Source organism: Salmo salar, chromosome ssa28 (assembly GCF_905237065.1).
Source record: "Salmo salar chromosome ssa28, Ssal_v3.1, whole genome shotgun sequence".
Lineage (NCBI taxonomy): Eukaryota > Metazoa > Chordata > Actinopteri > Salmoniformes > Salmonidae > Salmo > Salmo salar.
Window position 1 is genome coordinate 11961344 of NC_059469.1, and position 16683 is coordinate 11978026.

Consider the following 16683-nt stretch of genomic DNA (forward strand, 5'->3'; position numbering starts at 1 on the left):
GTCAGGACAGTGTGGGAGGCTCCATATCCCGGGGTTGTACAGAGAGGTGGTTCAGAGGCTTAGTTTGACATATTCCTCTTTTCCTCACCCTAATCTGTCTTTTTCTACCTTTTTGCTTGCTCACCCTCTCTCTCTCCCCCTCTCACTCTCTCCCTCTCTCCCTCTTCCTCTTTCTTATGATTGGCTGTAATGTCTAACGGAGGTCTGTCGGGGGTCGCGGACCAAAGCTCTGTCCTTGGGGAATGCTGACCGGGTCTGTGTCGAGATGGTGATCCTTCAGTGCTTTATATACTGGGACTCAAATGGCACTTTGTGTACTGTACTGGCTAACTGACTGACTCTGCAGATGGAGATACATTTACTGTGTGTGTTTTACATTCTGAGAAAAGGCAATGATGGATTGACGTCTTTCCACAAACTCCAATGGTTCCAGGTGATTTTCCAGATTTTCAGTGTGCTGGTTGGATGTCTAAAAGCATGACTCTGGCAGTGAAGCCCTCAATGGAGAGCTCAGTCTGAAATCCAGAGGGAATACCATTAAAGGCTAGCATCACACCAGTGAAACTGTAGGTTTGCACTCTCCTATTCCAGTAACGTAAACACAAAGTCTACTCTGTAAGCTTTGTCTTCTTGGCTTTTCTCTTTTGTTGGGTCTTACAATATTAGTTGATCGGTTGCCTCCAACGCACCGTAAACATGCTTGGGAGCCAGCAGAAGCATGTCTGTGATGTTAGATGTTGTGATGTTGCACGACACACTTGTCCACATAAACAACCCGACTCATGACTGGATGTGTAGTACAAAATCATCTCTGGTCAGCATCAGTGTAGGCTGTTGTTGTTGTAGTTGTAGGAGGAAGTCCTGACAATGCATGTTTCAGCCGGAGAGGAGAGGAGAAGGAGGAAAGGAGGGGGAGAGGAGAAGGAGGAGGAAAGGAGGGGGAGAGGAGAAGCAAAGGAGAAGGGCTGCTAATGGACAGATACTGTATCAGCCAAGCCTAGCTCCACACATGGTACACAACACAGAACAGTGGAAGGTTAAATTTGCTGTGTCGGCTGGCTGGAGGACTTGCTACATTATTCCTCTCCTATATTTTTCATCTCACGGACACAGCCATTGATCTGTCTCCTGAAAGCATCGACCGGCCAAGCTGACTGGAGCAACACTATCAATATCACATCAGACTCATTCTCAGCCCTGGTCTGTTACGTGTCTCACTTACAGAGATGTAATGTAATGGGAAATGGGAAACAGGGAGCTGGTAGAAGAAATTGCCTCTAACGGCCTAAACACCGGTTCAGTGAGAGAGATTTTTTCTACCCCACTAATGGTTAAGGTTAGGTTTGGGGCTAGGGTAATCTGACCCTAGATCTGTGATTCGAAGAAAACATGTACAGCCTGACCTTCATTCCATAGGTGAGTCACAGACTCTGTGAACTTTCCCTATAGCCTATACTAGCTTTATAATTTCTCCAAAGTCTTTGCATTAGGGGATCGTTTTAAGAAGTGTGGTTCTGTGCTTTAGCCTTCTTACGCTAAGAGACAAAGACAGGGAAGTCGAGGGCAGGAATAGTGTAAAGTTTGCAACTCTCTCTCTGCCTGCAAAAGCAGTTTTTGCATTATTCAGGACCTCACATTTAGTTAAATTGGTATGCACAGGTGGCATAAATTAGTAATACACCATAGTTAGTTAGTATTCTATATTTTTTTAGTGTCTGAAATTCAGCTATTTCTAAGTGCTGGTTAAAGTTTAACTTTACGGAGAAAGGTTGATGCTGCAATATTGCTTCAAAGTTTGAAAAATGTTTTTCTCTCCAGACTTAAAAAAAAAAGTATTATTAACAGCTGGATGTGAAAATCTTATCCTGCTGTCTCATGGAGCATTGTTTCTTAGTCAGCTCATGGGAGAGAGAAAATAAAACAGGCTTCATCTGAGGATTGAGTTTGAGTGTCTCCATAGCCTCGCTGGTTTTGTCTGGCAGATAGAGCAATCTAGGGAAGCAAGAGAGCATTAAATTAAACTGGGAAGAATCAGTCATGCAGCTGCCCCCTGGGAAATGTAGTCACAAAAATGGAAAGTGTTTCTGGGGGATGATGTCTGGAGTGATGATGTTCGGAGTGCTTGGGGCTCATTAACTGCTAGCCTGTTAGCTAGTTCATTAGCCGCTAGCTAGAGCTGTTTCCAGAGGCCCATGGTGGGCTCGCCACGGTGCATCGGTGATGCTACGCTATCTAGCTACTGTATAAATTACTGCCCCTGAAAAGATTATCTCAAAGTCCATGACGCGCATCATTCTGACATATTGTGGTAGTGAACTGTTATTAACAGACAATTAGTATCCTCTCAAAGAGCTTACATAATGCATAATCCCCCCAATAAGAGTTGTTTTCATTTGGGCATTCAGTCAGGCAAGGGGGACTATCCAAGGTCATGGCCTATTTCTGAAAGGGCTCAACAAGCTTTAGTTAGCTCCACTCATTAGGGAACATTGGACGTTTTAATCATCGTCCACCTGAGGTGGCCATCTATGATTCTGCATTTTGAACATGTTACGAACTGGCTCAGAGTTCTCAACAAAAGGGAGACAACGTGGAGACAAGGAATATCAAAATATATATTTATTAAATAAAGTAAACTAAGAACAATTAACAACGGTGTGTGTAATCAGTACTGTAAGTGAGTGTTTTGCATGCCTGAATGTAATAATGCAGGGTGTTGAAAGGGTGCCAAAGCAAACAACCAAAAAGCCACAAAAAACTACCACAACAGAAATCAACCAAGGTGTCTGCATGGAGAGAGTCTCCCCAATGACTGTGGAAGACATCCATTTATCATGGGACACACCCGGGCCCAGGTGTTTCCCATGTAGCTGACGACCCTCCCAACTCCTCCCACCGGCATCCTAATAAGGAAACAAGAACAAAGAGAGAGAATACGGCAGACAGAGTGGGAGGGTCGTCACAAACATTTAATCCAATTATGGGCATTTACTGACATATATAGGATAGAGTTCACCCACATTTAAGGTTGGCCGGAGGTGGTTAAAGATGTCATTGGAAAGAAAAAAGGGAAAGAATATGAGAAGAGAAAAAAAAGATTATGTAACCGTTCTTTGATATGACTTTCCCCTAATAATTTAATAGGGCATAACTAATGTTGTCTAATTTGCTCTAATTGAATTTGACCGTGCAGTTTGACTGGGACTGATGAGGCCATACAGTACAGTAGTAGTGTAGCAACCCATTCCTCACTGAATAGAGACTGTCCTGCTAGGAGGCTGCAGCATAAGCCTTCACAAAATACCTCTTTTCTTAAACCAATACTGTATGTACCTAATCCTACCATGTAGACGGGGTGAAATCTAGTCCGTTTTTTTATGAGTACTATTATCATTCTATATGCAGGAGTTGTGTTCTCAGACAGGTCAATCAGTGTAGTAATTCATTTGCCAAATTATTACTGCAGCTTTTCCTGCCCATGGTTACAAGGAATTTGCTGTCCGTTTGCTGCATATTATTTGCAGGCACAAAATGAACTTGTACAGATATGTAGTCTCATTTGTAAATTGTGCAACATAGATTCTCCAAATGGGTACTTGAAAGCAGACTGCTGCATATATTATTGTGTAATGTACTGTGGATTTTGACCAGTAACAAAATGCTGTATCGCTAATGCTTGCTTAATGGACTGTTGAACTAGCGGTAGGAATGTGTGGGGTACACCGTAACCTTTTCAAAGAGAAATAGGCTGACATGTCATGGTGACAGTAACGTTGTTGTTGTGCTGCTGTAGCTGCGATGTCAAATACCAAAAGATCACTTGACATGTCAAAGTGCTTATGAAAAGTAATACACACAACGGTTTCCCTCCCCCAGCCAGTCGTTTTATTGCTGTAAGGGAAGGTTGCGAGTCTCGTCAGGATACTGGTTCAAACAAATACATTTCCTCTGCACTTTAAACATCCCATTTGTTTACTGCTACAGTATATTGTCTTGGAGGAACATCTCTCAATGCGGCTCTGCATAGATCCCTCCACGCCTTCCCCTCTAAACAAGGTGATTGATAGCTTTGTACATAATCCATTATAACTCCCCATTGATTGAGACTGGCAGTCAAAGATTACCAGTGAACCGCTGCTGTTGGGTCTCTCTCCGTGGAGACAGCTCCCTCATGAGGCTGGGCATGGCCGTCAACTCCTACAGTCAGCCTGCAGTCAAGCCATAGACTCAGGTGCATCCAAAATGGCACCCTATTCCCTACATAGTGCACTACTTTTGACCAGAGCTCTATGCCCTGGTCAAGAGTCGTGCACTATATAAGGAATAGGGTGCCATTTGGGATGTAGTCTCTGTAATCACCAGGCTATGTGAGTAATGGCTGTGGGAGCAATAACGGGGGACATGCTTCATCTCTGGAGCCCCTCCATATATCAAACTGCCTTCCCTTCATTTGACTGAATGCATGCCAATGTGAAATATGACGCCCCGGGAGAGAGAGAGAGCGATAGAGAGAGAGAACGAGAAAGAGAGAGAGAGAGAGAGAGAGAGAGAGAGAGAAAGAAAGAAAGAAAGAAAAATCTTCTACTGAACATAATAATTATATATACTCACAGAGGCCCATTGTAGCTCATGTTTTTGACAGATCTGACTGGGGTTTGTTGGAAGGATTTGTGTTTGTCTAAGGGAAACCTACAGTATGTGGACATTTCTGGTTCTCACTGGGAAAGGACTCTTCTTGTTAAATCAGATACACAGATCAAAGTTCATTTACAATGTTTATTTACAGACATTGTATTCCATAAAGCAATAACAAATATTTAACTTGCATCAAACGAAAATCAAACTCTTCAAAGAAAACTGTCAGAATACATTTTCAGCAAAAAATGTTTGGTTGAAATAAACATTACTGTAACAGGCGTCCTTGACTTACCGTTGTCTTGAAGAGTATCATTATCACGACCGAGCGGAGCCGGGATATGATTGTCTCATTGTTTACAAATATTGAATATGTGAAGTTGTTTATGTCATGGCTCTGGCTGAGTAAATGTTTGTGTTATCTCAGTGGGATTTCGGTGTGAAGAGAATGTATACTTAATTTTATTTAAACCACAGGATTATTTTCTTGCTCTTGGCAAGAGAGAGCGAGAGAGGATAAAGAAAAAGACAGAGAAAGATGGCTGGTTTCTGATTTATATATTCCTTCTTCTTGAACGATTTCTTCACATTTGACAATCACTCTTCTTGGCTGACTGAGTGATTTTGAATGGTTTCAACAGGTATTGTTCCATTGTTGATATTTCAAGGGGAGTAGTATGTGTATTTCCCATTTAATAGGAGAAAAACCAGCGTCTACTCTATTTGGAAGAGGGCATTCAGAATGACAGTTGTAAGAACACACAAAAGACAAGAAGACATAGGCCTAGGCACATCCATTTTGAATGACAGTTCTAGACTCAAATAACGTGAGAAAGACAAAACTAGAGTTCTATACGCTGAAACAAATTTAACGCACGATTTATGATTCCTTGCATTCGCCGTGTAGATTACTCATTTCAGAACAAATTGGCTCTATATTTCAGGAAATTAAATCTACAGGGATATTACTACAGTAAATTGGATGGTAGTGAGAATCTGGCAGGCATTTCCCTGGTCCCCCACAGTGACACCCCTCACCTCAGCCTCTCACTACACACTATATATTGATTGCTCGTGGAGGTTAGAACCAATTATCTAGCCAGAATTTCAAAACGTTACCCTCTCCGAACTATATTTTTGACAAAGTGAGTCATGCGTTGTGGTACTTACAGGAGGTTTTTTTAAGAGGTTCAGAAGGTTAATTCAGTCTGTCAGCACCAGGAGGTGGTTTAGAGTGGATCATCATCACAGACTGAAGGAGGCAAACATGGCATTGATTAAGATGCTTTAATTAATTTTCATCCCTCCACTGATGGTAATATAACATCAGGATTAACATTACCACTCCAGTTCCCCTGTGGTGCGTGTGTCTGCGTGTGTACTCCCCTGTGAGTAAACAGATGGTGACTCACAGTGCAACATTAAGATCCACTCATAAAGTTCATCTTGTGAACCATTGACACTGACGCTAATCTACTATGCTCTGATCAAGGCTGGCGCTTTAGCTTGTGGCACTCTTCTGAAATGTTGATAAAGTTGTAACGGTTTGAAATGCTACTGTTCTGGTCCGTAGCCCTGGGCTGCTCACTGATTCTCAATGACTCTGGGTCATTATGGCTGCCGCTGCCAGCAGCAATTAAAGGGCTTACTGAAAGGAGCTCTGTCCTTGGGCCTCCTCTCCCCTCCCCTCCCCTCCCGCTGCAGGCTGACTGACTGACATGGTTTACTAGATTTACCAGTGTGATTGGCATATCAATTGGGGCCGAGGTAGATTAAATGCCCTTAATCATTATTCAAATTTGTCTCGCCCAACACCCAAAGTACCCACGGCAAATTGTCGGTTATGGTTATAGCTTTTGAATGTTCGGTGATGCGCGGAGCCAAGAGGCCAAGGCTCTTAAGGGGACATTCTGCTCATCAAAAGTAAAATGACTTTGAGTGTTATTTGTAATTGCATAGTCAGGTCACCCTTTTGAACTTATGAAAATCAGAAATGTGTCAAGAAGCAAAGCAAAACAAAAGTGAATGAAAATATCAATGCCAGAGGGACATCTGGAGGTCGTGGAAGGCTCTTCTCCCCAATACACAGAACAGTGGTACGAACAACACAAAGAAGCCTCCGGAGAAATATTCAACAAGCTCTTTTGTTTTTCCTCCCTCACTCACCCATAGGCCAGAGGACAACTTTTGATGAATACATCCAGATTCTAATTCAACACTCGCCTGTCTTTTGTGGGAACTACTTTTTATTCATTCACCAATCCTCCCAAGGCATGACGCTGAATTCTTATGTCTCTTTTGTACCACTCTTGCCAAATCATAATTAAATTGCAACCAGGGTCTTCCATACCCTGTCAGACTTATAGAAGCCTTTATATTAGCAAATAACTGACAGTCAACTGTGAAAAGTGTTTGTTTTCTCCCTGACACAGACAGCACACCCACACCGTTTGCCTTTGTTAACAGTATTGTCCTGGTCTGATCATTAATGAGTTTGGAATTAGCTCTGTGTATTGGCAGGAGACGGGATACTGAGACTCCTGCTGGGTTTGATTGTACAGTGGAAGGAGAGCACGGGAAATAAAGGAAACAAACCAGTGCATTTGTGTGACTTGTTTAGCGAATGTGAAAGCGAAAGCATTACATAACATGTCAAAACCGTGGCCAATTAGTTTTCCTGACGACACTGTTGTGATTGCAGTGAGTAGGGGGGGTCATTTAAGGAAACTACTGTGGTTTGAATCCGGATGTGATCTCCAATTACATTGAAATGTAAAGCATGTCAAGCATGACGTGAAATGGGAATATTCTCAGAGGTGGCTGGCTCTCTGCCATGGTGTGAGAAGTTATTTGTCCATAACACATCAGAGATCACACACCCAGAGAGAATGAGAGAATGAAAGAGAGAGAGAGATGTTTTCCTGAGATGTCAAATGTATCATTCAGGTAATAGCAGCACGGCTAGGTACATTAAAACGGTATGTATTGTAAACGGTACAGAGATGTTTGTACTGTATATCTGAACAGATCAGAGGTCAAAGCCCCTCAGATTAAACTTCTTCAACTGGCCAAAGAGAGTCTTCCCACAGATTTATGCTTGACAGAGCATTGTAGTCCTTCCATTTGAGAGAGCATTATAGTCCTGCCATTTTACAGCATCTGTATTGTCGGCCACATCTGTGGGTTTCAGTTGCTTGTTTCTCTCTTGCGCTCTACTTGTCTCTATTTCTCGCTCTCCCTCCCCATCTCTCTCCTGCAGCGGTGTTTCTCTGTAATGAGCTTGTCGACAAGACGATATGATTCCAGAAATTAAAACAGCATTTTTCACTTTGATCGCCCAACATACATTTTTAGCGAATCTCGCTCTCCCTCTCTACTTACCTTTATATATTTTTCTCTCTCTCTCTATCCCTCTCTCTCTCTCTCTCTCTCTCTCTCTCTCTCTCTCTCTCTCTCTCTCTCTCTCTGTCTTCTATTTGTGCTTGGGGGATTGCTGCTAGATGGAGAGTTAATGAAGAAAGCTTGTTTTAGAGCAGACTGGTAAACTCTGACAACACATTTGCTCCGTGCTGTTGTTAATTATCACCAACACAATCCGCTTTGATGCCTGACTGATCCCAAACCACTGAATCAGTTTAACATGCATATTTAGCACCACACTTCTAAACCTCTGTAAATCGACTGTATCTTTGTATGATCTGCATAAGCTACGCAGTAGGGATCAGTGGCTGGTATTTGTTCTTCATGGGAGCTCCAAGCCCATCCAAATACATCCGTTTCTACTGCTGTCCTTCTGTACTGGTTCAATGCGTTCTTTCACCTGTGCAGCAGGAGACTCAAATCCCAGGTGTGATATGAGTCCTACCAACACACCTGCATATGTGGTGTTTTTTTAAAATCAAAGACATATGATGCTATTAAGAATGTAATCATCTAGCATGGCTTCTGGTGCTGGCGCTGTAGGATGATGGTGATGCTAGCTATCAGGCAGATTTGTTATGTAATGTAATGAGATATCAGAGGGAGAGATAACAGCCCAACACACTCAGCAGGGAAGCAGAAACACAAACACTCACTCACACATGCAGTACATGATATCACACCCAGTCCCAGCCTGCTTTCTGTTATACCAGAGAGAGAGAGAGCGAGAGAGATAGAGAGAGACGGAGAGAAGAAACACCACGCCAATTGATTATGCTATATGCTGAATGACTCTCGAGTGTTGCTCACACAGAACAAACTGACTGAACTTTGAAGAGTGATAAATGAAAGAGAGAGGGGAGGAGAGAGAGGTAGAGGAAAGAAAGGAAGAAAAGAGAGAGACATGAGAGGAACGAAAATAGCAAGGTTTGGAAGAGAGGAGGAAAGATAGAAGGGAAAAGCGAAGTGGAGGGAGAGAAGCATTTTAATGTTATTCTAGCTCTCCAACCGTCCTTTGTCTGTGTGTGTTTTGCAAAAAGCCACACATTTGTTCTTGAAATGACCTCCAGGCAGGCTGACTCCAGCTCATTGATTTCATCAGACGTATAGGGATGTTGCTGCGGAGGCCGGAGTAGCAGGCTGGAGTAACACACCAGGGCCATTGTAGAGGTATTTACCCTGAGCACAAATCTAAATGAAAATCTTTGCAAACATTGGCTCTCGCTGACGGTAGACAAGCTAGGCTGGCCATTTGAGGGTATCCCTCAGGGCGGTGACATCTCTGTTGCTTTAGTCACAATAGCATACACTGCAGTCCCATTGGCACAGGCGTCATTTCAGCGTCTAGCTTTGATTTACATTTGGTTGAGTTGTCAACTACTGTGAATTCAAAAAAAAAAAAAATCTAAATGTCTCCCTTACGTTGATGACTATTTGCAAATCCAATCAGTTTTCCATGTTGATTCAATGTCATCACATTACCTCCGCTGTACCCGCACCCCATCATACCCCTGTCTGCACATTATGCCCTGAATCTATTCTACCACGCCCAGAAATCTACTGCTTTTATTCTTTGTCCCCAACGCTCTAGGCGACCAGTTTTGTTAGCCTTTAGCCGTACCCTCATCCTACTCCTCCTCTGTTCCCCGGGTGATGTGGCGGTAAACCCAGGCCCTGCGTGTCCCCAGGCACCCTCATTTGTTGACTTCTGTGATCGAAAAAGCTTTGGTTTCATGCATGTCAACATCAGAAGCCTCCTCCCTAAGTTTGTTTTACTCACTGCTTTAGCACACTCCGCCAACCCTGATGTCCTTGCCGTGTCTGAATCCTGGCTTAGGAAGGCCACCAAAAATGTCCATACCCAACTACAACTTTTTCCGTCAAGATAGAACTGCCAAAGGGCAGTTGCAATCTACTGCAGAGAGGGCCTGCAAAGTTCTATCATACTTCCCAGGTCTATACCCAAATAGTTCGAACTTCTAATTTTAAAATGTAATCTCTCCAGAACTAAGTCTCTCAATGTTGCCACCTGCTATCGACCCCCCTCTGCCCTCCAAATACACCTCCGCTGTTTTCAATCAGGATCTCAGCGATCACTGCCTCATTGCCTGTATCCGCTATGGGTCTGCGGTCAAACGACCACCCCTCATCACTGTCAAACGCTCCCTAAAACACTTCTGCAAGCAGGCCTTTCTTATCGACCTGGCCTGGGTATCCTGGAAGGATATTGACCTCATCCTGTCAGTCGAGGATGCCTGGTCATTCTTTAAAAGTAATTTCCTCACCATCTTAGATAAGCATGCCCCGTTCAAAAAATGCAGAACTAAGAACAGATATAGCCCTTGGTTCACTCCAGACCTGACTGCCCTTGACCAGCACAAAAACATCCTGTGGCGGACTGCAATAGCATCGAAAAGTCCCCGCAATATGCAACTGTTCAGGGAAATCAGGAACCAATACACGCAGTCAGTCAGGAAAGCAAAGGCTAGCTTTTTCAAGCAGAATTTTGAATCCTGTAGCTCTAACTCCAAAAGGTTTTGGGACACTGTAAAGTCCATGGAGAACAAGAGCACCTCCTCCCAGCTGCCCACTGCACTGAGGCTAGGTAACACGATCACCACCGATAAATCCATGATAATCGAAAATTTCAATAAGCATTTCTCAACGGCTGGCCATGTCTTCCTCCTGGGTACTCCAACTCCGGCCAACAGCTCCGCCCCCCCCCGCAGCTACTCGCCCAAGCCTCCCCAGCTTCTCCTTCACCCAAATCCAGATAGCAGTGGTTCTGAAAGAGCTGCAAAACCTGGACCCGTACAAATCAGCTGGGCTAGACAATCTGGACCCTCTCTTTCTAAAACTATACGCCGCCATTGTTGCAACCCCTATTACCAGCCTGTTCAACCTCTCTTTCGTATCGTCCGAGATCCCTAAAGATTGGAAAGCTGCCGCGGTCATCCCACTCTTCAAAGGGGGTGACACCCTAGACCCACACTGTTACAGACCTATTTCCATCCTGCCCTGCCTATCTAAAGTCTTCGAAAGCCAAGTTAACAAACAGATCACTGACCATTTCGAATCCCACCGTAACTTCTCCACTGTGCAATCCGGTTTCCGAGCCGGACACGGGTGCACCTCAGCCATGCTCAAGGTTCTAAACGATATCATAACCGCCATCGATAAAAGACAGTACTGTGCAGCCGTCTTCATCGACCTGGCCAAGGCTTTCGACTCTGTCAATCATTGTATTTTTATCGGCAGACTCAATAGCCTTGGTTTTTCTAATGACTGCCTCGCCTGGTTCACCAACGACTTTGCAGACAGAGTTCAGTGTGTCAAATCGGAGGGCATGTTGTCCGGACCTCTGGCAGTCTCTATGGGGGTACCACAGGGTTCAATTCTCGGGCTGACTCTTTTCTCTGTATATATCAATGATGTTGCTCTTGCTGCGGGCGATTCCCTGATCCACCTCTACGCAGACGACACCATTCTGTATACTTCTGGCCCTTCCTTGGACACTGTGCTAACAAACCTCCAAACGAGCTTCAATGCCATACAACACTCCTTCCGTGGCCTCCAACTGCTCTTAAACGCTAGTAAAACCAAATGCATGCTTTTCACCCATTCGCTGCCCGCACCAGCCCGCCCCGACTAGCATCACCACCCTGGACGGTTCCGACCTAGAATATGTGGACAAATATAAATACCTAGGTGTCTGGTTAGACTGTAAACTCTCCTTCCAGACTCATATTAAACATCTCCAATCCAAAATCAAATCTAGAATCGACTTTCTATTTTGCAACAAAGCCTCCTTCACTCACGCCGCCAAACTTACCCTAGTAAAACTGACTATCCTACCGATCCTCGACTTCGGCGACGTCATTTACATAATAGCTTCCATTACTCTACTCAGCAAACTGGATGCAGTCTATCACAGTGCCATCAGTTTTGTTACGAAATCACCTTATACCACCCACCACTGCGACCTGTATGCTCTAGTCGGTTGGCCCTCGCTACATATTCGTCGCCAGACCCACTGCCTCCAGGTCATCTATAAGTCTATGCTAGGTAAAGCGCCGCCTTATCTCAGTTCACTGGTCACGATAACAACACCCACCCGTAGCACACGTTCCAGCAGGTATATCTCACTGATCATCCCCAAAGCCAACACCTCCTTTGGCCGCCTTTCCTTTCAGTTCTCTGCTGCCAGTGACTGTAACGAATTGCAAAAATTGCTGAAATTGGAGACTTTTATTTCCCTCATCAACTTTAAACATCAGCTACCTGAGCTGCTAACCGATCGCTGCAGCTGTACATAGTCCATCTGTAAATTGCCCAACCAATCTACCTACCTCATCCCCATACTGTTTTTATTTTATTTAATTTTCTACTCTTTTGCACAGCAGTATTTCTACTTGCACATCATCATATGCTCATTTATCACTCCAGTGTTAATCTGCTAAATTGTAATTATTCGCTCCTATGGCCTATTTATTGCTTACCTCCTCATGCCTTTTGCACACACTGTATATAGACTTTCTTTTTTCTACTGTGTCATTGACTTGTTTATTGTGTTATTGGCTTGTTTATTGTTTACTCCATGTGTAACTCTGTGTTGTTGTCTGTGTCACACTGCTTTGCTTGATCTTAGCCAGGTCGCAGTTGTAAATGAGAACTTGTTCTCAACTTGCCTACCTGGTTAAATAAAGGTGAAATAAATAACAATTAAAAAAATAAACATTGAATTTCTTTATTGAAATGATGTTGAAACCACGTTGATTCAACCAGTCAGAGGCCTCATGCCCTAAGGGGGAACAGGAGTATGTGCCCCCTCAGATTTGTCCTGTTTAAAATAGTTTTTTTTGTTGTTGTTGTTGTTGTTCTCAATGTCCCAACCTCCTAACTAGCTACCAAGAAGCCATTTCAGGGTATCAATGAAGTTAGAGTATCTAGCTTGTCTATCTTAGCTGGCATACCTGTTGAAAAGTTTGGTAGACTTTAGAAAAGCAAGTAATTACTAAATTAACTGAATAAGTCTCACATTCCTTTCAATCTTTTACCAAGATTTTAGCAGAAACAGAAGCAGAGAAGCATATTTAGTTAATAAAAAAAAATAACCACCAGGATACAGCCAGCTCAAGAGTTAATAGAATTAAGCATAATGGTTATGGCTCTAGGTTGAAAATTCTCTAACTTACGGTTGGGGGGCCTAGCCTCCCTCCAGACCACCCCCCAGCCATCCTCACATATTTTTTGTCCCCTCAGATCTCTGGGGTGCATGACGCCCCTGCAACCAGTTTTTTTCCCAGTGGGTTTGTTTGGTTCGTTGTGGTGCAGCTGTAGACTCCCTGTACTGAAGTGTTCATATGGCCAAAATCCCAAGACTAAAGAGTCAGCTAAAGCTGCCAATCGGAATGAACCCATTGACCATTGACTTGTGAAACAAAGGATACAGATTGTTAAACAATGTAACCTAAGGGGGCATTATTCTTCTAAACTGTCAATGAACAGATGTTAGCCACGAAAGGACATGGAATAATCAATACAATCCATTTAGTATTGAACAGAATGTCTCTAATGTAGTAAATATAGATATGGAAGTACATATAGGTCAAAATCTGCAACCCAAATGTATTACCTACTGTATGTAGTGCACTACTTTTGACCAGGCCACTGCATAGAGAATAAAGTGCTATTTGGGAGGCAGCCAATGGCTTACATGTAAATCCATACCCATAAGGCTCTGGTCAAAAGTAGTGCACAATAGGGAATTGGGTACCATTTGGTTACCATGCTGGATATCTGTATCTCTCTATGGCTTTCCACAGCTCAAACTGATTTCAGTGTGTTAGATATTGGGCCATAGCGTTCCATTAGATCTTTAGGTCAAGGCTTCAAGTCACTTAAAGCATTTGTATGTCTGTATTAGTAATGTACCTTCCCAACTCAACACACACGTATGCACACCAACACACTAGCTGACCTGTTCTGGGTTGTATCTGGTCATAGTGAGGTCAGGGCTGTGTTGAGTTGTAACTTATTCATACCATAGGCTACATAACAAATCGCTGTGTGTGTTTGTGTGTGTGTTGCTAGGCATTTAGAGGTGGGGAATGTAGGCCTACAGAGCATTCGGAAACTATTCAGACCCCTTGACTTTTTCCACATTTTGTTATGTTACAGCCTTATTCTAAAATTGATTAAATAAAAAATATCCTCAGCAATCTACACACAATACCCCATAATCACACATTTATGCAAATTTATAAAAACAAAAACACAGAAATACCTTATTTACATAAGTATTCAGACCCTTTGCTATGAGCCTCGAAATTGAGCTCAGGTGCATCCTTTTCCCATTGACCATCCTTGAGCTGTTTCTAAAACTTGATTGGAGTCCACCTGTGGTAAATTGAATTGATTGGACATGATTTGGAAAGGCACACACTTGTCTATATAAGGTCCCACAGTTGACAGTGCATGTCAGAGCAAAAATCAAGCCATTAAGTCAAAGAATTGTCCATAGAGCTCCGAGACAGAATTGTGTCGAGGCACAGATCTGGGGAAGGTTACCAAAAAATGTCTGCAACATTGAAGGTCCCCAAGGACACAGTGGCGTCCATCATTCTTAAATGGAAGAAGTTTGGATCCACCAAGACTCTTCCTAGAGCTTCCCAAACTGAGCAATCGGGGGAGAAGGGCCTTGGTCAGGGAGGTGACCAAGAACCCGATGGTCACTCTGACAGACCTCCAGAATTCCTCTGTGGAGATGGGAGAACCTTCCAGAAGGACAACCATCTCTGCAGCATTCCACCAATCAGGCCTTGGTAGAGTGGTCAGACGGAAGCCACTCCTCAGTAAAAGGCACATGACGGCCCGCTTGGAGTTTGCCAAAACTGGTCTGATGAAACCAAGATTTAACTCTTTGGCCTGAATGCCAAGTGTCACCTTCCAACAGGACAACGACCCTAAGCACACAGCCAAGACAACGCAAGAGTGGCTTCGGGACAAGTCTCTGAATATCCTTGAGTGGCCCAGCCAGAGCCCGGACTTGAACCAGATCAAACATCTCTGGAGAGACCTGAAAATAGCTGTGCAGCAACGCTCCCCATCCAACCTGACACAGCTTGAGAGGATCTGCAGAGAAGAACGGAAGAAACTCCCAAAATACAGGTGTGCCAAGCTTGAACCGTCATACTCAAGAAGACTCGATGCTGTAATTGCCTGCAAAGGTGATTCAACAAAGGACTGAGTAAAGGGTCTGAATACTTATATAAATGTGATATTTCAGTTTAGCATTTTTGATAAATAAGCAAACATTTCGAAAAACCTGTTTTTACTTTGTCATTATCTTTTTTTGTGTAGAAAAAACTATTTATTACATTTTAGCATAAGGTTGTAGCATATTTTTTTTTTTACTGTATATTAGTATCTGTTGCTGTGTGGGAGGCAGCCTGTATGAGGAGTTGATGGTTCATCTATAATGATGGATCAAAGTTTCGCATGGCTGGACCCTCACACCTAACAATGTGTGTGCGTGCATGCGTGTGTGCGTGCATGCGTGGGTGGGTGTGCGTGCGTGCGTGTGTGTGCACACGCCTCGGTGGTAACATGGTGTACAGAACACAGCTGACTTCTATCTCCTCGTCTCTTTCATCTCTCCATTTCATCTCCCCCTTTCTACTCGTCTAGTATTGGATCTGTACCTTCTTTGCCATCCTTTCAACCTGCAGCCCTTCTTCTCTCGTAATTCATCCAACCTTCATTCTGCCTCACATTTCATCTCGTTTATACTCATATAACCTTCAATCTTTACCTCCTTTTACGTCATCTAGTAGCGTGGTGTTCAGGCCGGTGTTAGCTGTATTTTACTTGGAGTGTGTGGCATAACCTTTAGTAAGGGCTGATCAAATGCCCTGCATTCATTTCTACTTATGTGATCATATGAAGTGATCTGTACAATACCATGTCTTTATTTGATTGGCAAATGTGACATTTGAAAGAAAATATATGATATGTTCTGATGTTTCAGCTGTTGCATTTTGTTGCTCTATCTGGCTCTCCTCTCTTGGTTTGATATGTTGTAAACTCTCTGTCCTCTCCACTACTTACTGTGCCTGGTTCCTTCTGTATTTTAGGTGAAAAGCATTGGCCCGTCCGCTCCCAAAGCCACCATGGTAGGAATGGCTGTTGTGTGTGGAGTAGGTAAAGGTTGTTCCTAACCACTGATACACGGTCAGAGCTTACATCAACTTCCTAATAGTTAGGCTAGGATTGGGGCTAAAGTAATCTGATCCTATATCTGTGGTGAGGGGTGACTTTTACCCTGAGTGTTCTGTGTCTCTCCTTGACCTCTATCTGACCTTTAACCTTTGACCTCTAGCTCCTGTCACTGTGTGTGGTGGATCATGTGTGACGTCTGTTTGTGTACATTCGCTGCCGACCATCTAGATCAGTGATGTGGTAATGTCGAGTCAATTGCAAAGAGTAGAAGTTCATCTCGTCTTATTGAGATATCTCAAGCATATTGTGAAACTTTTGAAAAAGCTAATTCCTTAATGCAATTCACCAAAGGTGGATTTGCAAGGTCTATCAACCAGAGAGAAGATCTCAAGCACAACAAACCCATAG

At 43.4% G+C, this 16683-nt stretch overlaps 1 protein-coding gene across 5 annotated transcripts in view; it reads left to right on the top strand.

The window, feature by feature from the left end:
* Window positions 1-16683, top strand: part of LOC106589483 (protein shisa-6) — a 69161-nt gene that overhangs the window by 29070 nt on the left and 23408 nt on the right. For 2 of the 5 annotated variants that reach the window (XM_014179520.2, XM_014179522.2), the window contains exon 5: window positions 16191-16229. The exons of the other annotated variants lie outside the window; for them this stretch is intronic. In XM_014179520.2, coding sequence (XP_014034995.1) covers window positions 16191-16229 — 39 coding nt within the window. The remainder of the gene's footprint in view (window positions 1-16190; window positions 16230-16683) is intronic. 5 annotated transcript variants of the gene reach the window in all.